Source organism: Silurus aristotelis (assembly GCF_946808225.1).
Source record: "Silurus aristotelis genome assembly, chromosome: 15".
NCBI lineage: Eukaryota > Metazoa > Chordata > Actinopteri > Siluriformes > Siluridae > Silurus > Silurus aristotelis.
The window spans coordinates 15,205,987-15,230,080 of record NC_139588.1 but is presented as its reverse complement, the minus strand read 5'-3'; the positions used below and the strand labels follow the sequence as shown (position 1 = coordinate 15,230,080).

At 37.0% G+C, this 24,094-nt stretch overlaps 2 protein-coding genes across 14 annotated transcripts; both read right to left on the bottom strand.

The window, feature by feature from the left end:
- Window positions 1-3,547: 3,547 nt before the first annotated feature.
- Window positions 3,548-6,845, bottom strand: ccr6a (chemokine (C-C motif) receptor 6a). Its single transcript, XM_083562337.1, has 2 exons — window positions 6,692-6,845; window positions 3,548-5,080 (listed from the first exon to the last, which is right to left on the bottom strand). The coding sequence occupies exon 2, from the start codon at window positions 5,063-5,065 to the stop codon at window positions 3,884-3,886; it is 1,182 nt and encodes a 393-aa protein (XP_083418463.1). The 5' UTR covers window positions 5,066-5,080; window positions 6,692-6,845; the 3' UTR covers window positions 3,548-3,883.
- A 137-nt stretch (window positions 6,846-6,982) lies between these two features.
- On the bottom strand, window positions 6,983-22,880 carry cep43 (centrosomal protein 43). 13 transcript variants are annotated; one of them, XM_083562310.1, is made up of 19 exons: window positions 22,739-22,880; window positions 19,981-20,034; window positions 19,841-19,895; window positions 19,646-19,734; window positions 15,771-15,908; window positions 15,657-15,683; window positions 14,755-14,811; window positions 14,516-14,586; window positions 14,095-14,150; window positions 13,918-13,979; window positions 13,531-13,611; window positions 11,029-11,234; window positions 10,685-10,753; window positions 9,918-10,007; window positions 9,691-9,800; window positions 8,617-8,682; window positions 8,444-8,480; window positions 7,390-7,468; window positions 6,983-7,154 (listed from the first exon to the last, which is right to left on the bottom strand). In XM_083562310.1, exons 1-19 carry the CDS (start codon window positions 22,820-22,822, stop codon window positions 7,062-7,064), a joined length of 1,524 nt encoding a protein of 507 aa, XP_083418436.1. In that variant the 5' UTR covers window positions 22,823-22,880; the 3' UTR covers window positions 6,983-7,061. The 13 variants fall into 13 exon arrangements, with proteins under 13 accessions (XP_083418436.1, XP_083418437.1, XP_083418438.1 ...); XM_083562311.1 differs by having other exon boundaries at window positions 8,444-8,477; XM_083562312.1 differs by having other exon boundaries at window positions 10,685-10,750.
- Window positions 22,881-24,094: the final 1,214 nt, after the last annotated feature.

The following is a 24,094-nucleotide window of genomic DNA, read 5'->3' as shown; positions in this document are numbered from 1 at the left end:
CTTTTAACAGACCATGACCCTACAGCCCACCGGGATTTGTCCCATTAACGTTATCTGTTACATCAGTCTAGTTAACTTACAATTGCTGGACTAACTTAGTCGTTATTTTCTGCATTGAACTTTCTCACACGTGACTTTATATGCCCACCACCCAAGTAAAAAAAAATGACGAAGCCAACTCAGCGGTAATACAGCCTAAAAAAAAAAAAAAAAAAAGAAAAAGAAAAAAAAAGGAACGTTTTTGTGTACCCAAAACACGGCCAATATGTAATTAAGTTTAGACAACTGACTACTTACCAGTTTTTACGGAGTCTTACGGTGGTTTTAGTCAGTTTTTAGTCTTCCTGTGACCAGCAAACTCAAACTGGTTTCCCGTCGAAACATACTCAATTGATTTAGTCGATGCAAAATACAAAAAAAATTGATTGGAAGTTAGTAATCGTTTTGGTCTTTAAGAAATTTAATTGCATCATTCTCAAATACTTTAATTTAAATGTACCAAACACATTAATTCTCTCCCGCCTGGCCCCCGCCTGCTGCCCCCGCCTGCTGCCCAATCCTCACAGCACCGTCCCTCCTGCAGGTGGTGAGTCCACGGAAAGGCGGCTCCACGTCACAGACCTTGATATTTCCCTCGTAAGGGACCCCCGGAGCATAGAGGGTTAAGGGCCTTGCTCAAGTGCCCAAGAGTGGCAGCCTGGCAATACCGGGGCTTGAACCCCAGACCTTCCGATCGGCAACCCAGCGCCTTAACCGCTGGAGCCACCACTCTCCCACCAAAAACATTAAATATATATAAAAAATATAATTTGTTGGGTAAATGCTTATTTTTCCTAATAAAATATACTTAATTAATTAAGTAAATATTATTTTAAAAAATCTCTGGGATTTTTACTCAATAATTTTGGTAATTCCAATTTAAATAATCTCTTAAATGATATTTAGAGATTTTATTGAGTTAATACAAGTATTTATTTTTGTGATATTTACAAATCCACTGAATTATTTTTTACAGTGTACTGCCATCTACCTTAATCTATCTTTGCTTACTGTCATCTAACCTCATCTATCAACACTTACCATCGTCCTTTGCTCCTCTTCACCTCCACAATTTGCTACCAATGATCCAAAAAGAGCAGAGGTATTGTAAAGATTTGGGAGACCGAAAATCTTCCAACCTCACCTGTCCTGTGGTGAGCAAGCTCTGGCTCCAACTTTACCTTAAATGAGTATAACCAATTGGCCTCCCTCATTAACTTTAAAACAGTCTATATTGTTGCAAAAGTTACAAAATAAAAATTCATTACATGCAATGCTTACAGGGTCACAAGTTAAACAATAATGAGAATCTATACTCTAAATAAGAGTTTTGTTTGAAGTGTCGTGGTGTTCATCCACTAAGTCCCACTGATGATGACATTTTTTATTTCATAGGTCAGAGATAAACAGAAGAGGGTCAACAATATATTTTAATAGTTAATAAAAAAAATGTTTAAAAAAAGGATAGAATTTTTAAGTGAATTTGATTTAGTCAGAATTTAGTCAGAATTTCTGTTTATATTGTACAATTTATCTTTTTTTTTACTGAACTAGAACCTCAAAAGATATAACTGCACTGGTTAAGTAGATTACAGAGTAATGTTTATATACTTATTTGTTTATAATTGTTATGAAATCATAAATAAGGGGAACCATCGCTACTTCCGTTGTAATATTATAGAGTGTGGTGTATTGCAAATTTTCTTTCCACTGCCCTCAATTAAAGGAAATAGTTTGAGCCCCTCTGCATTAAGTTTAGGGTTATTTACTAAATTAAATTAATGGGGGCAGTGGTGGTGGTTCAGTGCCACTGTTGGGCCCTTGAGTAAGGCACTTAACCCTATCTGCTCCAGGGGCGCAAACTCTGTGCTTCTGACCCCAACTTCCTGACAAACTGGAATATGTGCAAATTACAATTTCTCTTTGGAATTAATTAAAAAGTACTCTATTAATCCATCCAGATCAGAGATCTACACTGAAACGTTTTCTACATTATCTACACTGAAACCCATTCAGAAACACTAAAGATCTTTCTGGTATTGCAATAAATAACAGATTTCTGAACCTAGCCATGAAATAAACCAATTCGCTTTGTTTCTGCTTACACTTGCTGACACTCTACGACCAGGGCTTGTGATAAATCATCGTGGGATATATAATTGAAAAAATGAACAGTCCTCATGACAGATTAAAAACAGATGTGGCCCGTACGGGGATCGAACCCGCGACCTTGGCGTTATTAGCACCACGCTCTAACCAACTGAGCTAACCGGCCTGTAGGGGGAGTAAGAGACAGCAAAAGACAGGAAGATCGAAATCAAGATTAATTCATAAATAACAAATCACACTGTATGAGTGTTTGTAACTACAACCACAGATCATGTAGTAATAATAATAATAAAAATAATAATAATAACTGTTAAGGCTATCTTTACATTTTTGTCATTTATTGATGATGTGTCTAATACATTTACAGCATTTAGCAGACACACTTGTCCAAAGCGACGCACAAAAGTGCTTTGAGTCTCCATCAATTTCTTAATTTTTTTTATAAAGCAAACTTGGAAAGTGTTAGTTTAAGTGTTTCAGGAAGAGGAAGGTCTTCACCCGTCGCTTGACGATAATAATAAAAGTAACAATGTGTTTAGAGTAACGCAAGATGGCAGCACTTGAGACAGAAAAGACGTCGTCAATGACATATGAAGTAATAAGGGCAAGAACCCTGAGCCTGGGCATGTATGTGTCCCTGAACAGCCTTGGAAATCTAGTTAAATATCTGTGATCAGCTCCTAGTGACAAAACGGAGTGACTTTTCATCATGGAGTAGTAAAAGCTTTTGGTGGAACAAGAGAATTTCAATAACTATAACATTTGACTCATGCTATTAGCTTCAATCTAATAGTTTAAGAGTAAACAGCAGCCTAGCAGCATGTTTTGAGGGATTCTGTCAGTGTGTGAGGTTAAGACGTGAAGAATCTCTACAAAATAGCAATTTATCTTTTGCTACAATTTGTATATATTGAATCAGTTTGTAAAACGAAAGCTAAAAAGACTATTTGACAGTTTAAGTCTCTTTCTTGCCAAGTAAAATGCTCAGTTATGCCTTTAATTAAGATTTATAATTTGCTTGGAAGACCGCTACATGGGAAACGTTTGATACAAATATCTTTATTATGCAAATATTCATAAATACCATTTTCTTTCACTAAGAAACAAATACCATCAGTATCTGCAGACATTCATATTCATTCATTCATTTTTTTTTTTTTATTGTTCATGGATCTTAGCAAACTTTATGGAGACCTGAAACCAACACCACACTGTACAATAACATCAGCTTACAAATAGTCCTTTACTTTGGGCGTCATTGCATTTCTGCATTTCATTCTCATTTAACAGAAGTGTGCATAAGCATTCAATAGCTCTATAATGAACACATACCACACTGGTACAGGAAAAATTCAAGTCAAACTTAAATAAAAAAAAAAAATCAAAAACAAAAAGAAAGATATTTCTATTTTTTTTTATTATTTTTTTTTTTTACAGCAGAAGCTCATTACATTTAGGAAATACAATGACAGTGGACTGCAATATATACTGTATCTACTGTATTATTAAAGCTCTTTATACACAAAAATACAGGAAAAAATATTACCAAACATAAGAAGTAACTAAAAAATCTCCTTGCTGCAAGAACTAAACATGTATTTAAAAATTAAACACAAAAAAAATATTAACTGTAGCATGGAGCTTGCATTGTTTTTCAGTGCAGCAAAGAGCCAAAAACCTGGCAGTATGAATACCCCTCAGTTTTGATTGTTAATTAGACATAGGCCATTTTTTTTTACATGGTAAAGGAAGTATTGTTTTCGTTCACTGAGCTATCTATAGATCTTCGGGAAGATAAGTAAGCCTCAGAGGTGACTCGTGACGTGCGTCGTGCACCGATGTAGTTCTTCCCAAGGCACCAGAGGTCCGCCACAACCTTACGGAAGTGGTTCCTAAATTTGACCCCAATGAAGGCGTAGAGCAGTGGGTTGAGGCAGCAGTGCAGGTAGGCCAGGCTTTCAGTGAGGATCAGCACCAGCTGTGTAGTGTAATGCTCACTGCAGTCTGCATTTGAGAACATGAAAACAATGTCGTAGAACAGGGCTGCGTTGTAGGGCAGATGGCAGGCGATGAAAACCAGCACCACGGTCAGGACCACACGCACAGCCTTGTGCCTTTGAAAGTTCTTGGCACGCAGGAGTGTGTACACCACGCTGGAGTAGCAGAAACCCATGACCAGCAACGGTAAGCAAAACCCCACAGCCACCTGGGAACTCGGCACTAGCACCTTGATACGCTTTGCGGTGTCGTTGTCGGTGAAACGAAAGAAGCATATGTGCTGCTCCTCTGACGACACGATGTGTGCATCAAAAGCTGATACTGTCGACTCTTCAGGCAGGTATGTAGCATCAGAGGTGGCGTGTGTAAATTCTAGAAACGTTGTATTGTAGGTCTGACTGGGCTTGTAGCGCTCATAGAATATAAAGGTGGGCAAAGTCAGGAGCAAGGCCAAAAGCCAGACAAACGCACAGATCACGTAACTGTAGACCATCATACTCGAGCGGAATCGGAAAGACCGGCGAGCTTGTACAATAGCCAAGTAGCGGTCTAAACTGATGCAAGCCAGAAGCAGGATGCCGCTGTACAGGTTGATGTTGTAAACGCCACGCAATAGCTTGCAGGACCAGTTACCCAAAACCCAGTCATTCTGCTCACTAAAGATGATCAGAGGCAGGGCCACTACAAACATGACGTCCGCTATGGCCACGTTCAAAAGGTAAACATCCGTCATGGACTTGGTGCGCTTGTAGAAAGAATATGTAAGGATCACTAGGATATTCCCAATGAAACCTACTATGCAGATAAGCGGGTGAACGTAGACCTGGAGACAATACTTAATTTGAAGGCGTACTGAATTACTGTTCAGATCACACGGCTGCTCCATGTCATCCCCATATTCAGCGAATTCCTCACTCATTTTCACCTTCTAATACTGCAAAGAAAAGGAAGAATGGGAATATGAGGGAATACATTTCACTTTAAACACAACTATCACTCCCATTGCTCTCTTTTTTTTGTACCCATCTCATTTGGTCATGGAAAATAAATGAACTTTAACGCTACTGATCACATTTCTCAGTTTGCCAGAGGTTTATCCTAATTATAGGATCTAAATGTAATTATACTATATATTGTAGGAATATAGTCCATAACCACAGGTGGTGTCCTGGGATTTAAACAATAACCTTCAAGTCACTATCAAAAGTCCTTTTATACTAAAGCACTATGGTGTTCCCAACCATTTTCTCCATGCCCCTGGCAAATACAGAAGACATCTCAAATAAGTGTCATGAAGACTGAGATCTAGCAGGTTTGATTCTACGGCCCCACCTAAAAGTCAGTTTCCAAAGTAAAAAAAAAAAAAAAAAAAAAAAACCCACAACCCTTTCATTATGCAATCGTTGCTTTGAAGCAAGTTGTCATTTTCATAAATGCAGAAAGAGCAAATGTGCAAGAACCAGGTCACGCTCTGTCTTTAAAAGCCACCAAAAGCCATGAGTCAAGATTCAGTGCCAACGACCTATTTATACAGATTTTAGAGCTACCGGAAGGATCGATGTTCCAGAACTCAAGCAAACTACGATACTGTGTGCTTCAGTTTGTTCTGTAGATCTGCTTCTCTTTAATGGCGCTTTTTTAAAAAAAGAGAAAAAACTGTCTCGGATATGGCAAAAACACTTGATAACATAAAACCATTAAAACTATGAACTGGTGGTTTGTTTGGTTTTTGATTTATGAATATGCTTTTTACCACACATCAGAAACATCACATTTAAAATTTTGTTCCAGCAGTGGAAAAAAACCCCACCTGAGAATCTATTCATTGGTAAATTCTGACTGAATTTATTACTGAATTAAATAAATTGGTTAATCCTAACCTTCAGGAAGTCCAAAAGAAGCAGACCTACATAGGTTTTCTCGGTGTGTGTGTGGCAATAGTTCAAGAATAAAAATAAATTACTTTCACGTTTAACAAACCCGTGTAAGATTTGAATAAATGTCACAATTGGGATTTTGCTGCATGCAAATGGACTAAATGCAGACTGTAACAAAGTTCTTGCCTTGTGCTAGTAAAAGTGGAGAAAATGAACATATTTGGTTTAATTTTCGAATGGAGTTTATCAAGAAATCAGCAAAAACCTAAAGGGGTTTGTTAGTAATTAAATTAACATTGATTCCAATTACTTTAATCCGCACACCATTCTAAACCCATATTAATCATTTTGCTCATTAAAATGTGACTATCCTTTTTTTTTTTTTTTTTTAACCAAACACTGTACTTCTAATGTTTTTGTTCATTATTGTAAAAGAAAAAAAATAATAATACAAATACTAATAAGAAATTAATAAAGGACTAAGGAGGAATAAAGGAAAGTGCAAACGTATCACCGTATCTAACCAAGGTAACTATACCCAAATTTGGGCAAACACAATAATGTTTAACTGGTTTGGTCTACTTCGACAAATCAGTGTGTAAAAACACACATCTGTTACCAGAAAAAAAAAGTTGAAAGCGAAGTTAAAAGGAAACAAAAGTGCTTACCAGCCTCGCTGCAAGTCTGCTTCACAGCTGTTGTCGTGTACGACTGCAGGATCAGCAACGTGTGCGCTCGCATGTAATTGAACGAGGTGGAGCCTTTGATAAAATCGGAGTACTTTATGTCTGGTCTTTTAGTTTCCATAACCAGCAGGTCATTCATGCTTATAAACAGGCACACAGCAATTTAGAGCCCATTTACATTGTCTATGGGTTTCATAGAACAAAAAATATACAATGTCTTGATTTATATAGTGTAGCAAAAACAAGGAATAAAATCACATAAAAAGGGAAGTAAACAGTGAACAATAGGGCTTTAATAGGAACTGCTGACATAGTTTACACAATTAGGTACATAAATACACAAAAAAGAGGATTAAGTGTTGTCTGCTTGTCCATCCACATCTTCCATGTAATCTGCAGCCTGACTCGTCTGAGACACGCTCACGTCTTGCGTGATCTCTTCGAGCTGGAGAAAAGAAAAGTCATGAATTTGTGTTTTTGTTATTGGATTTTCACTTTTGTTCTGCTGGTTAACAACCATAACAACTAGAATTAATATTTTCTTTCATTCCCATAAGGTCTGCTTGTACAACCCTCTCTTTCTGATTATCGTACAATACCGAGCTTTATCACAGCAACCGCTGGGTTTTATCAAAAGCCACAATCTGGTGCCATGTGAAAGAGATTTAATCACTAGTTACCCTATCACTGAGATCAGGTCCCTCGAGAGAGGCTTCTTCAATCTCCTCGCTGATGCTCACCTCGCTCTTTGAGTTATGACTGTGGAAGACAATAAATCAATCAATCAATCAATCAATCAATCAATCAATCAATCAACAACTGGAGTGAAATGTTTGTGGCTGAGTAATCTGTTACTCTCACCTTGCTTTTGTTCATTCATGCTTTACACAAGTATATACAAGATGCCTTTACCAGAACACAACCTGTGCCAAACTACACACACACGCACATGCACACCCACACACAGAGTGCACGTCTATTCGGGCCATAAGTATCCGGACAGCAAATGATTATTGTTTTGTTTAATATTCTATTTAAAAATAAAATACTGAATTAATCAATAAGGAATTACTTTCTTCTCATTTTCATCCATTTTGGTAATGTACAGAGGCAAAATTATGAAATGTGTCATTGTTTAAGAACACAAATACCTATAAAAATATATATGTTTCAAATAAATGTGAGGAATTAAACACTTTGGGTATGCTGTAAAAAAAAAAAAAACCCAATCAATATCAGGATAGTATATTACCCCAAAAATAGATCATTTTCGAATAAAAGAAACAATAATGGAATTGTATAAAATTAATAAACATTCATTTTAACGTTAGTTCTAGTTATCACTTACACTATAGCAGCTATAAACAGTGAGATGTGTTTAAATAGTGTTTATGTTTACTTACTAACCATGGATATGTCCCATTCTTATATGAGTTATAATGTAGGAGTAGCATTTAAACTATGTCCTGCCACTGAAAATGAATTAAAATCTGACTAATTGGAGAATTCAGCTATGTTCTATGATAATTTCTTTAAAGGTAATAAAAAGAAAAAAAAGGGGGTTTTACTGCTACTCTTTGTATTAAATAATCCCCATGTGCACCATTCTGCATGGTGGTCTATTATAAAACGTGATTTTATAATTACGTTATAAAACCTGCCAATATTTTAATATATTGAAAATGACTGTGGAAATATAAGAACTCCCAGTGTACAGAGCAGAAGGAACTTAACCTGTTAAAGTCATCATCGTAATCGAGTTCTTCATCTGCTGAAACAATGAAAAGAGGCCTCATAAAACAGACCATTGTAAAACATGCCATACTTGTATAACATTACACACACAAACAGAAGAAACTTTTTAACACATACAAAACGAAATGGTTTAGGAATGAAACATCGCTCACCAGGCAGAGCGGATCCAGTTTTCTCTTTCAGCATTTTTACATCTTGAAGGCTCTTTTCTTTAGACTCTAATGAACGCAGGAAAAGAGAGAAAAACGAGAACGTTACAAAAAACTACCAAACCACACTTTCAATCTGCGGCAAGATGTGTTATCGAGGTTCCTGCACTACGACTGAACGCTCATTCTAATTTAACATTTAGCTCCATGTTTAATGTGGACATTTTGCTGACTGATGGTGACATTTCTGGTACTTGGAACAATTGCTTTGTGTTTCCAGCAACCTCTTTCCTCCTTCTTAAACGCGTTTGTTCTGTTGTGCAATTTGTTTATGTAAATGGGTCAAAGACAAAAATGAGTGTGAGAATGTAGTTACTTTATATTTAACAAACCGAATACATAGACATTTTTACACCACCACCTGCACCATCTTTAAAATTTTCCTAATTCCTTCCCATAATTTAGAAAATGATTATGAGAAGTAGAGTTAAGTACAGTTCCAGTAATCCTGGATCTGGATTATCATAAATACAAGTTTAGAAATATAACTCGCATTATGCTCTCTTTTAATTACAGTTAATTCTATCGCTCAGAAAAAGAAAACTTTTTATAACCTCGATTAAAAACTACTTCATAACCTCATAGAAAAAAGAAATGCATCACCACACAATATGACATCTATCACTGTTCCTGTTTGAAGCTGAACACCTGTTCTCTGGTTAGACTCAGCTCGCTCTCTGCACGAAAACATGCGATTTCCTTATTCTTAAAGATCTTTGAAATGCTACTATCGAAACAAAAATAAATAAATAAACGAATAAATAAATAAATAAATAAATGAAACCTAAAAAAATAAAAATAAAAGGTAAAACAAGATAATAATAATAATAATAATAATAATAATAATCATGGTGGAGTACATTTTTGTAAACCAGGACATTAATAAAAGTCTGTAATAAAAGAGCTGACTTGTAAAAGTACAGTATATAGGGATGACTGCATAGGGTTCAATGTATGGTCTGATACCTCTTTAGGTGATGTATAAGTGGATTGTCAGATGATTAAATATTTTTCTACCGTTTTTACTGGAGACGGGGTCTTTCTGGTTATTTTCTGCACTCTTTAAGGGTGGGGTATCTGACAGGTGTGAAGAAGTTATCCCAGGCGCCTTTGTGGATCCCAGTCTCCTACAGGGCACAGAGAGACAACAACGAGTTAGGACATGTCTAGTGATGGGTGAGATGGATTCCTGAGAAAGAAAAGCAGAAAGAGAAAGTTAGCAGAAAGAGCAGAGCCTAGCTCACCTGGGCTCAGGGTTAGTGCTGGCCTTGTTCTCAGCATCTGAGAACATGTCCTCTCCATCGCCCTCAGTGTCACTGCCTATAGCAGACAGGCTGAGGCCAGAGAGAGCGTGTGCAAATAGATCACAGACACACACATATATATGAGGACAGTTAAAGGAAACACATTAGAGATTAAAAAGGTGCACAAATGTGCAAAAAAGAAGGACATGGTAAAGGCTGAAATCAGATCGAGATGAAGGTCATTGCTAAGCTCGAGTAGTTTTGGACTATTCATTTAAACCGACACACCATTTTAAAATCACAGAGGATTTATAATGCAATAATGATGAGTCCATGGCACCAAAGGGCCAGAGAGCCTGGTTTTTGCACCCACGGGTAAGATGGTTGCACTGGGCTAGAATGGCAGAGTGATCACTCCATGCACACTCACTCATTGAGGCTAGTACCCCTCCTCATTTTGGAGAAGGACGGCCCTGCCAGGCTCTCCTCCCTCTGCGGGTGCTGGATCCTTACAGGACCAGGGGAGAGAAAGCAGACACAGACGACAGGCAGTGGCAGAAGGGGAGAAACATGTAAAAAGGAAGAAACAAAGAGGAAAGGAAGGACGAGGTTGAATACACAACAGAGCTGCAATACAAAAGTGCCAAGAGCTGACAGGAGCGCCGAAAGGGGCGGGGAGGGGGTTTGGGTGGGGAAAATCACACACATAGCTCAGAGTCAGCTACCGAAAATGAATGAAGCGCCCAGAGAATATTGGAAATACTTACACTTTTTGACTAAAGTTTTTTTCAGAAAGTCTCTGCCCTGTGTATGGCTTATCTGTGGAGGATAAACTACTCTCCCCCAGTGCAGTGATGCCACAATAAAAGAGAAGATGCATGTAAGGAAGGCATGTTAAATACAGCAACAATATTTGTATGTGTGTGTGTGTGTGTATATATAAACAAATCATAAACACATACCTCCATTTAAACCTAACCATTTTATAAACCTTTTTTAGATGTGTGAAATTAGGAATGATTGATTTTGCAATCAGGGTTTGACTGGTTTTGATGCGTCACACTGGAAGCAAAGTGTTGTTTAACGTACTTGCTCAGAACGCTGTTCTTACCAGCCATAGGTCTTCTGAGGTTTTGGAAGAGGATCATCAAAGAATGAGTCCCCTTCATCATCGTCGTCGTCGTCGTCCAGGCCCAGATCCAGAGGTCTCCTCAGGACGGTAGGGTCATTACTGCTGGGTATAAACCCTTCACTCGCCACAAGAACTTTATTCTTCTGGGAGATCAGTGGCTCACTGTGACTCGGAGGATCTCCAGCCTGTAGTAGAGGCACCATAGAAATATCACAGTTCTGACACATTTTAGACAAAAGATACAGTTTTGGCAAAACAAATTGGGCTGCTTTAAAACCTAAATGAATGTAGCACTGACTTTCCAAAACAACAACTCATGCGTGAAAGCCATGTAAACTCAAAAACTGGAATGCTGGAATAATCTGAGGTGCTTTCTGCAACAATCAACGATATTACAGACAAGTACATCAGCGACGCTTCGTTGTTCTAAATGACTGGAAATCATTTGTTTACTTCATTTTTATCCTGTTTAGCGTCCGAGGTTGCCATAGACACAAAGGTCTTTGTTCTGATTTCACCCTTAAATTAAATTAGCTTAAGAAGAGCGAAGAAAGGTGAAGTGGAATGGGATGAAATGTTTAAAGTTGAGTTCAAACAGCCTGCACTGGTAGGAACTGAGTAAGCAGTTCAAATGACATTTGGACTTCTTTGATGACGAGTCAAATGCTGCCTGTGAAGTCAGGAGCAAGAACAGTAAGCTATATAAGAGTCATTTTCCAAATTGGCCCACATGAAAATGTCCAGCTATGAGTAAGGTGCAGCTGAAGAATAAAGGCTAGTGTGAGCGAATAGTAAAACCGTCTCTAAACTGCTATGTTTTGATGAATCCTTGTATCCAGATACACTATATATTATCAGCCCTGTATAACAGCTTTACATGCAGAAAACAAACAAAACATCCTGTTCAGGGGTGCAGTGGAGCAGGAGAACAAACCTTCAGCATGACATGGGAACTCGCTCTCGACAGGCTGCCCTGATGCATAATTAAATCAAACCCACCACTTAAACATCAGTGCTGATTCACTGCAGTTATACCGAGGTGAAGTCCGAGAGTCATGTTACATGAATCACTGATTAGTGGAAGCTTCGAATGATCTTTAATGCTGATGTAAGTGAAGCGGCTGGGTTAAGTGCTTAGTCATTTCCTGTGCGAATGAAAAGCCTATATTAATTTAGCGATGTGTTGTGTCATTTGAGCAGGGCAGAATGACAGAAAAGGCTTAAAAAAAGAAATTCGGAATACAGACTTTCTGCATCCACGTGGATATGATCTGAGCTACTTTTCTGTCACTTAAGGAAGCTGCAAGATGAGGTGCTGCAGGAGGATTGTGCTAGCATTTGCACACCCGTGCTTTACCTGAGGCCCAGGTGGCTCTTCCTGCGCAGCACTGGCCTTTATAAACCCCTTATATCTGGGTATCTAAATATGAGAACACAAGTATCAACCTACATCAGCACGTGAAGTACCTCACATATCGAACGAGTAATGAACCACCGTGCACGCACACACAAGCTCACACACAACAGATGCGTCGGGGGAAAAAAAAGACACACACACACACACACAAAAACACAGACTGACACACACACACACACACACACACACACACACAAAAACACAGACTGACACACACACACACACACACACACACACACACAAAAACACAGACTGACACACACACACACACACACATGAATGTGAAAAAAATAAAAAATAATGAAAGTAATGAAAAAAATAATAATCCCTCACCTAAAATACATATGATGCACATTTACATAAGGTATACACATGTACATGGCATACTTAAGTCAATTTCAGTTAAAGAGGAGTTGTAGGATGTTAAAAGGCCCACTTTTTGACCGGGGCTCCGATACCTGCATTTTTGATGAAGCAAAACTCAAATCATGATGCATTTATCTCTATCTAGCTTATTTAAAACTGCACTTACAAAATGTTAACCATTTCAGAAATCGCTACTGAATTACAATGCAAAAAGGTAAAACCATTTTTTTTTTAGTCTCCATAAGTTACAACAATAATGATAAAAAAAAAAAGAATAATAATAAATACATAAATAAATAAAGTCTATTGCGTTTAATACATTCATACAGAAAGTAGGCTTTCTAGTCTTTGGAAAATTTCCAACGCTTATTAAGAAAATCAATTGTGAAATGATAATTGAGCTTTTTCAGGGGAAGCCCCTTTGTGCTTTGTGAGACAAACAAGGAAAAACTATTCAGCTTTCGAAAACGCAACCTTTCGAGACATTAGATGCGGTGTATTTAAGGCACATGGGATTGGAGATGTAATCTAGAGGCAGTGGAAAAAATATGTGACGCCGAAGGATAACAAAATAAACGACCACGGTAAATAAAAATACATTTAGAGAAAACAATGATCACATCCACTCAGACCCCGAGCTGTACATGAACATTGAACCGCTGATAAACATTCAGTAAATGGTAGTTTATAATACTGGCCTTGCTGGTAGGTGATGGACTGATCTTCTCCTCAGTAATCTTACTCACAGAGGAAACTCCTCCACTTACATCACTGACAACCTACAATATAATATATACTGTTAAAAGAGTAAAAAAAAGAAAAAAGAAAAAAAAAGGTAATTTATAATATATAATATATATATATAAATAATACTGTCATGTGTAAAGTGTTGAAGATTTAAATTTTTCTAATAAAATGCTCCATAAATATATTTTTAATAATCCTAAAAAAGTATAAAAATTATTAAAAAATCAAAACAATAAATTGACTTCACAAGTAACTAATATAATTACCACACATACTAAAACATGGTATGTGATTATTAACTTAATTGGTATGTGATTAACTTTTGATTTTGGACTTACCACACTTCTGCACTGAAAATGAAGCTGTTTGAACAGCCCCAAAAATTCCTGAAAGTCTACAGCTAGGGCAAAAACAAAAAAGAAAAAAAAAGGAGAGAAAACCTCAGTAACCATACTGCAACCCACTATGTGTAGCACACACACAAACTAGAAACACTAAAACCAAACTGTACTCACAATTATTTAGATCTTTGGCTGCGAGTTCATCAGTCACAAACTGTTCTAGCATGCTTCTTCATTTAGCATCAGGACGGACGGATGGACGGACGGACGGACGGACACACAAAGTAAAACTTTAAATGTTGTTCTTACTCTAGGAGAGTAATGTCTGTATGAAAGTATGGACAATTATGTATATTTTGAATAAAGCTTGTTAGTTCTGAGTAGTTTATTAACATTCAGTTAGAATTTATTCTAGGGTTAATTAGGTCAAAGTCATAAAGGAGGCCATGACCACAGTAGTGGTTGAAACCCCACGTTGATTTCATAATCGTTCTCAGTGAAGTAAAATGATTCTATATGGGCCAGTGCTGAGATCAGATAATGCACCGCTTTCCAGATTAGAGGTTGCTAGGTACGTTTATCCGTTGCATCTCACCTGCTGAAATTGGGCAAAAGCTCGGAGAAAATGCCGATAACGTCAGCTTTGCTTAAACCACCACTCGGATCCTGGGTTTAAAAATAAATAAATAAATAAAGTGCTTTAAATAAATAAATATGCATTATTTATCATAAATAGAAGAACAAATAGGATTTGACCAAGCATACATACAGGAAATGCCATTACTGTATAAGAAGAATGCCACTTGCTTTCTGAAAAAGGTTGTGCAGAATTACCTTACATCTGCAGTCGAATTTTTTTTGTGCTTCGGCAATCTGACGAGGGGACAGTTCCTAAAAATAACCAACCATCTTCTGTTATTAAAGCACATACGTAAGGATTTAAAACACGTTGGATGTGTTGTTTTTAAAAAAAAGTCATCATGGGATTTTCTTCTTTTCATTCGTTTAACAAAACACCGACATTTTTCATCCGGTTTATGCTGAACCACATCAATAGAAAAACTAATTCATTTTTGTTATCATTTCAATAATAGCAGCTATACACGCCTGTCTCTATCTTGAAGATAATACGACAAAACTTTTAACAAGTTGTTACTACAGAAACAATAAAGTCCCAAAATGAGCTCATTCATAACACCTTCTGGCCAATCAGATTCAAGAAATCAACAACGCTGGGCTGCAAAAAAACTAGCAACTGTTACGAAACCAAGAAACAAGCAGAGCGTACGTCGTATAGAGAAAGAATCGCACAGAAAAAAAAAAAGACAATGATTAAGTAAGGTTTAGGCGGAATTGATTCACATGATTTGGTAAAGCAGGGACCCGTGAAGCCACACTGATCTAAACTACAGTCACCAGATGCACAGAAGTAGGACAAAGTTGTTTTTGCAAACCGTAGCTGAGCAGGAAAGAATTCTTTCACACAATTCTAAACACCATAATTTACACCCTCCTTCCTTCGTGTGACCTAAATTATATAGCTGGGGTGCAAATATGCGGGGGGTAAAGTGAGAGCGCGAGATGAACGATGAAACAACTAGAGATCAACCGCATCTTTTTGGGCTGTTAAGATAGTTTTGTTATAAGACTGAATTTCATCATGCCACTGTAAATCACCTGTGATTACTGTATACTGTAGGAGTAGAAAATAGGTTGAACATATACAGATGAATTACCTTGGGAATATGCGACGCTCGGTCTGCCTGAGGGAGGAAGAGCTTTTATTCGATCTCGGCATTATATCAGCAGTTGTCATTTTTTTCTTAGAAACATCAGAAAGTGACCTTTACCTCAGAGAAAATGGAGAATTTATCATTGTTTCTGCTTCTCTTAATGAATTCCAGGAGCAGAGGCGTGCTCTTGTTCCCCTCATATTCGGAGAAACCAAGCTCTTTGGACAAACTTTCTCGGGTGTCCAATCCATTAACCTGGAGATAAACAAATTGTAGATTACAGATTGTAGATTAAAAACATGACTGTTAATTGGTTGCTGGAGAAAGAAAGGAATTACATAGTTCAAATGCAGTACATGGCAAAAACTATTTCTTTATATTACATTGCATTTACAGCATCTGGCAGCCACCACTGTCTGGAGCAATTCGCAGAAACGGAGTCTCCTTGTTTTTAAGTTTCATTAAAGATGACCTCATACAGGTTCACTAGGTCAGGGAGTAGGTACAGTACCTGAACTCAATTGTGGAGTTTAATTTAGTAAATATAAAAAAAAAAAACATCACCACCAAACACATTTTCCTGAATGGCAGAGTGTGATGCAATAGTGATGTAAAAAAAGGGAAGAAAAAAAAAATATGCATAATCATTATATATATATATATATATATATATATATAAATAAAAAAGCCAATTTTTATATAAAACAAACAAACAAACCAAAAAAATTTCCTAAAGAACCACAGTGTCTACACTTGTAGGCTCTTTTTTTGCGTAATTTTTTAAAGCCATGATTTGTAACTGAAATCTTGCAGAGGGAAAAAAAGGCATGGCCTCTTTTGGTTTAATTACAAGGAACAGAAAAATGTAAAACATACTAAAAAAAAAAAAAAACTATTCAAAAACAAAAGGTGGTGTGTGGATTTCGGTACGTGAGAGCGGTAGAGTTGCAACACTGACGCATGTCACTGCTTTACATGAAAGAGACACAAGAGGAAGACACTTAGATGTGTGAAAGCAGGCCTCGGTCTAAGCACGAGACTGGAGTTTTGCAAGGTTTGGTAAGTCACATAATACAAAAGAAATATATGCATTGTAAATCTATTTATCAAATACCAATATAAATACAGTTCAAGGCACGACTTTGAATTCACTTTGCAGAATCGTCAAAAAAATGCTCTATATATATATATATATATATATATATATATATATATATATATATAGTTTCAATATTGTATTATCTTAGAGCACTGATCTTCCAATATAGAGTATTTACGCAAAAGACCGAACAACAACAACAACAACACTGTCGGTTATCCTGTCCAGAAGATTACATCATGTTGCCTTGTTCAGAAATCACAGTTTGTAATAGTTACTCTTCACATATTAATTCCCCAAAACCCCTTAGAGTTGGTACATGTGAAATACTCATCAAATGGGGTAGGGGAGAAAAGAAGTATGCAGATGATGTATGTGTGTGTGTGTATGTGTAGGGGAAGTGGTAGCTCAGTGGTTACGGCTCTGGGTTACTGATCGGAAGGTTGTGGGTTCACTCCTGGGCCCCTGATCAAGGCCCCTAACCCTTGCTATCATATCTGAGTCTGAGCTTTGACCCTGGCTTCTTACCATTGCTGGGATATGCAAAGAAAGACTTTCACTGTGCTGTTATGTACATGTGACAGGAAAAAAGCACCTTTTTTTTTATGTAAACTTTTGAACTAGTTCATTTGTAGAATTTCAGTTATTACTGTGTCTTGTGGACGATATATAAACATCTGCTATGTGATTTAGCTCCTTCGGGGCAATATTGAATAAACAAAATACAGGTTTTATGATCCCATGAATATTATGCAATTTCTGCAAGGCACAGATAAACTTACGACCTCAACTGTATATAAAAAATGCATTATAATAAGTTAAATATGGTAATTATGCATCATAAAAGTTCATTATTTTCCTGCTGTCTTAATACTCTACCTGTTTTTCATCACATACTGGATGGTGTAATTTAATACATCTTCCTCACTCTGTGTGCGCGTGTGTGTGGATATGTTTACATTTTTCTTTTTTACTTTACAAAATATAAGGTTACAGTACAGGGATATGGGTGTGCGATATTGCCTTTATAAAGCCATCTTATTGTTATTCTTCATTCTTATTATTCTAATTGACTGATTAAACGCAAGACATTTTGGGTGTTGTCATCAAATGAAATCAGAATTGTATAATATTATAGTATAATATAAATATGTTATATGTAATATGTTGTGTATTATTAATACTTTAATAATACAATTTTTTGATATGATTTTGGAGGAAAAAGCAGCGCTTTTCGTGTGATCTTGATTAACTATATAAAATTATATAAATTAACACATTTTCTGCCCCATACCTTGAATTTTGTGATGATTTTGAATGCATTTGAATAGACTGAACCATGCAGTGAAAGAACACAGTCTAAACGTGCACGCATACAAGTCAAACCTACTAGACTTCATAGCGTAAAGTATGCGTGCACTCTGCAGGTGTGTTAAAACAACAATTATGATATCATAGTAGATATAAAACCGTATGCCCCTAGTACAGGTTACGTTTTATTGTTTAGTTTTTTTGTGTGTGATGAATAAGGATCTCAGTGATATTGGAGTGTTTTCCCCCTGTAAAGGAACCACTGTACTCCTGCACAGGGTCTTCACAGTCATACTTTAATGTCAGTGTGTCCACTAGAGAGCAGTGTTGCATAACCACTTCACGATTTACAGCAAATACAGACACCTAATAGAACACAGCAAAGCTTTTTCTGAACGTAAGAAAAATAAATTAAATGAGAGTAGAGTATATGTATTATATAATGTGCTGGAAGTAGAAAGAAATCAGTCCCAAAAAAATAAAAAATAAATTACCATAAGAATATCTGGAGTGTTTTTACTAGTCCATATTCAGTACTCTTGAATTGAAACGCTTCTGTTTAACTCGTGTTCGAAACCACACTTCTGTCAATCTGTTACTTGTGTCAATTATGGATTCTTTAGACTTTTTTCCCCCAACATTCATTACAGTGAGATAATACAGTGCATTTGAATAGGATTAAATCAGCCCATCTGGAGACAGCTACAGCATATACAAAGGATTTCTATGCAGAATTTATGTTCTGAAATTCCAGATCATGATCGTAGTTTTCTTTTTATTATACAGTTAATGGGGTCATCGCAAACAAACATAAAATGTGGAAGAAAAAGTTTATTGATCGAGTAGATCTTTTGTTAAAATATACCAGACTAAGAAAGTAACTAGTTAGAACTGAAAGATCACCTGGTCTGAGGAATTTTGATGTAGCATGTAGATACAAGGGTCATTATCTGGCATAATAATCTATGACTCTGACCTGCCTGGTATTAACAGTTCTGTAAAAATTGCTCACCACCACAGATTTTGCATCAATACAGTTCATGGCCACAATTTACTCAACATCTACTCATGGCTACTTCCATGAAAATGAATCACATGAATACTCGTGTAAAGCCTTTACTGATTAAACAGACTTGACTGGCTGTATGTTGGTGTACCAAATCATTGATTTTATATTATTTTTCCCCCCAGACTAAATTTTTTTTCCTCTAAGCACATAGAAAGAAGAGAAACAGTTCGAAAGGTATTAAAAAAAAAACCTGACCTAGAGACAATGAAAGACAAACGTGTCTAAAGAGATCACAATATGTCATACAGAGTGCCGTTTATTTGCCTTAAAATGAAAGGACTGACTATGGGTCAGCATATATCTTGCAAGGAGCTGCATTTCATTTCTTTAACAGACACACACAGACACACACAGACACACACACAGACACACACACAGACACACACACAGACACACACACAGACACACACACAGACACACACACAGACACACACACAGACACACACACAGACACACACACAGACACACACAACATTCTAAGATTTCTATAAGAAGTAATGGACATTAAAATACCGTGTTAATTTCTGGCTGAAAAACCGCAAGGGTGAAGTCTAGATTGAACACCTGCAGAAAGTCTGTGATCAAACTGGCCACAAGGCGTCCTGCAGAGAATCAGAGAACAGTTCAAATGCAGGCGATTATTGGGTCATTCATCAAAATAAACATATTACAAAAACAAAAACAAAAAAAATAAATAAATTTACTTGCCATCTTTGGTGCTGAGACATTTTCTCAGATTCTCGTTTACAAGTGGAGTTTTGTTCTAGCGAAGCCAAACAAGACATGACAGTTTATGTCACAGTAACATTCACAGTAAATGAATAAAAGGTTAGACTGTTTTCAGTTACCTCTACTTTGTCCTGCTCCTCTAAAGCCAGAAACACAGCAGCTCGAAGCTCGGCCTGTGAACGGACCAACAGAAACTGTTCAACACAGTTTAATCATCTGTAAGTCTTTAATCTAATCAATGTTGGTGAACACAGGCAAGACACACATACTATCAGAGTGTGAGTACAGATGAACTCTTTAAAATCCACTGTTATGTTCTACAGAGAAGTCGTCGACCAATTCATCGGTTTTGTTGATTAATCAGCACTGATGATTGCTGGAACTATCAGGAAAAATTCTACTCGATTACTGCTGCTGCCATTACGAGAGCGGCCTCTAGAGGCAAATCACTGCAGCCAGTCAGGCCACGTACTGACTGGCTGCATGCTGCACGGAGAGCGCTGGATTATATTAATGATGTATTCATTGCATAATTATATTTATAAATTAATATTTTCACATTTATTTAATTTTTTGGAGCACAGAGAAGTTGATCAAACTTGACTATCTAGAGGAAGTAAAAGTTTAAACTTCTTCCTTCTCAGAAAGGGCAGCATGCAGCGTTCCGAGACAAGGTTTCTGTCTCCTTTGATACAAAAGGGAGTGTATTTTGGTTTTATCCAGTAGCCATTTTAAAAACTATCAATTAATTAGTTGTTTTTTTATCGTTAAAACCCTCTGTAAAAAAAATAAATAAATAAAAATCGGTTAACCACTACTATCTATTTTTCTCTTTTGCTCTCTTTCCCTCCGGTCTTCTTGTACCTAGGTGCTGTTTCCTTTCGTTGGCTGGGTCATAAAAAGACATTAAAGAAGAATAAAGAAGAGAAGTTATACTTTGTCAGGTGTTAGTTGCTGACTCCTCCCCTCAATCACTGTACATCCCTGTTGTTAGTCTGTTGTACATACTGTTCCCAAACGCACTGTGTAGACAGGCAGGTTGGGCACGCCTTTAACATTCCTTCCCATAGTGTTTTCTCTGTATAGACACACTAGGGTTGGAGACGAGTGCCACACACTTTTATATTTTGAGTTGGTAGATTTGAATATAGGTAGGGAAGTCATTTTGTTCTTTTCTTTGGCACGGTCACAGACTTCTCCTCTGCTATTCACCTCTGTACTGATTGCGTTTCATCAGCTGTGAACTTTTTTTTTACCCTTTATAATAGTCTTTTTTTTTTCTTCATAATTCCTGTTATTTGTATAATTTGTAACATCGGCCCTGAACAAAGCACAAATTCAACTATAAGATTAACAAGAATTGTTCAATGGCGTTTTATAGATTTATTTTATAGCAATTGTTTCTTTAAATCTACTTTCATTGGCATGGTGATTTTGGGTGATTTTTTACTGTGCTTTATGGTACACTTACTCAGCAGATTTAGACTATATTTTGCCAAGTAGTTTGCTACACATACAAGGAGATTGTCATGGCAAGTGCAAACGTGTGACCCGTAACTTACTAAACAGACCGGACATGTGCACAGACAATTATTTAGTAAACTAATAAGACATATAATGAATTGTGAAAATAACCGATATAAAATAAAACCAAAACTTTAATAAAATGTGCGCGCACACACAACTTCCAAGCAAAACAGAAATAAAATGACTATTGTCATAGGCTACAGAACGATAATGTAAAATGGAGAGGTGAATGTGAAGACTTAAAGCTGCACTAATAGCCAGAGTCACAAAGAGATACAGAAAAGAAGTTGAGTTCAATGTGCTGCTAATGGCCCTGGTATGATTTAATCCTGGCTATTTAATAGCTGCTACTAACTAGCTACTGATGTGGCAGCACTTTAGTCCTGTATCGCCCCTTAAAACAATTCAGTGTTTCCATGTACAGTATTTATGATTATACAGACAATCCCAGCTGCACCAACACAAATCTCCTGTACTGGTCAGTGTTGTGGTGTCACTCCGTCTACCATCTCACGTTCATTTAGTTGTGCCTGTGTACTGTAATGTATACGGTTGGTATGCCAATAAAAGCCTCTTAAAGACTTCTGTCTGTCTCTTTCAACCGTTCACCTGTTTGTCCAACAGATCATGATCCAGAGTTTGGAATTTCGTGATAATCCCATCATCATTATTGATGAGAAAATGAGAGATGCTCTTGCACTTGGATTGGTAAAGGTCTCAGCTCAGTACAAGATCACTCCATTTACCATGTACGGAAGTGGTCGGGCAGTGGTTACGGCTCTGGGTTACTGATCAGAAGGGTGGGGATTTAAGCCCCTGTATCTCTAAGATGCCACTCTTGGGGCCCTTGAGTAAGGCCCTTAACCCTCTGCGCTCCAGGGGCACTGTATTATGGCTGACCCTGTGCTCTGACCCCAGCTTACTGGGATATGCAAAGAAAGAATTAGATTTTTGCTGTAATGTACATGTGACAAATAAAAATCACTTTTAACCTTTAAACACTAATGTCCACGGGTGACGTCAGAGCGGGACTCAACTGCTAACTTTTTTTCGGGACTGCAACACCGTGCGACAAATGAACACCCCACATGCTAAACATATAACGAATATTTCAAACTAATCATATTTGTTGAACGAATGCGTTTTCCATTCACGTTATCAAAACTTCACACCTGCCAGCCGTTAGCAGGAGCTTGTAGATAAACTGAATCCCTAGCTACTGTTTGTTGTCACTCCATCTGTCTTTAGCCAGCTAACCCAGTTAGCTACAACTTTAGCATTTCTCTGCTGTATTTATATACCAAAGTCAACACCGGGTAAATAAAAATATACTTACGAACACGACATTACCTTAATCTTGTTCAGAACGCCATTATTTTCCAAATTTTGGATGAGAAGGTCCCTGAGCTCCGTGTCTTCTTCTGTAGCAGACATTTTTAATTCCTGTCACGTGACTATCCCATGCCCTCTACCGGCGTTCCAGAGACATAAAGAGCAGTACCACAGATTTGTTTTTTCCTACAGTGCGCATGCGCGAAATCTTTTTCACCAGCTGTTGAGTGTAAAAATTGTGATCCAATGTGTTATCCTTATTATTTTTAATAGTTTTATACATTTGGCTTGACTTCCGACATATTAAGCCCCGTGTTATTAATAACCCAGAATATTAAAACCTAGAGTCGATTACATATTTGGAGTGACTACACCTGTTTTACTTAATATATTACTGTGCTTTATAAGTTGCTTAACATTAATGCAATAATTATTATTCCCTTTGGAAAGTTACTTATACCATGCATATTTATTATTATTATTAGTTATTTTTAAATTCTTCTAAAAGAAAACCTCTCCTGCATGCAATACATTAATAACTATGTATATATGGTTACTCTTGAGCAATAAAATCAACCTCAGTTCTGCTCACTCTTTGACCATGGCCTATACCCAACACACAATTTTAATTATCACATGCTTTCACAAAAAACAAACAAACAGGGGTCTTTACAGACCCGACCGGGGCTGCCCCCATCGCTATTACACAGATTTTTTGCTAACCAGAACGGTCCAGCGACAATTATCACACATTTTTCCAGCTACCCGTTCAGACCTGGTTAGGGGTCACCAACATGGTGCCTGCAAGGACCACATGAGTCACCCGCAGGCCTTTTCTAAAAATAGCTTACCATAGCGCTACTTACCAGCGAGCTGCATCAAAAAAATTTTGTTGGTATTCTTTTTTTAAATCACACTTGCATTGGTGTGAATTTGAAAATGACTATATTAAAATATAGATGACTAGATATAGATGAATATCATTAATTATTAATAATAACATGAGCGGCAGGAGTGCGTCCAAAATTCGCCGATTTTCGGAACTCGATGGTTGATTTGAAGGATGTGTGTTTAAATCCCACAACCCCCAACCTGCCACTGATGTACCCTTTAGCAAGGTCCTTAACACTCAACTGCTAAGTATATAAATGAGATAACTGTAGGCCAAACAGGGATCAAATAGTAGCAAGTTCTAATGTCTAATATAGTTCATTTATTTTCTATAATTGCTTCATTTATGTTTAAAGTATATTTAAAAGTTGCTTTTTGTTTTTAGTAACAAGAAAGACTCGACTCCTTGGTTGTTCCCTGTCAGTGTTGACTTGTATTTTAGGTGTATTTTAAAACATTTAAGACAAAGAGCTATGCCATGTG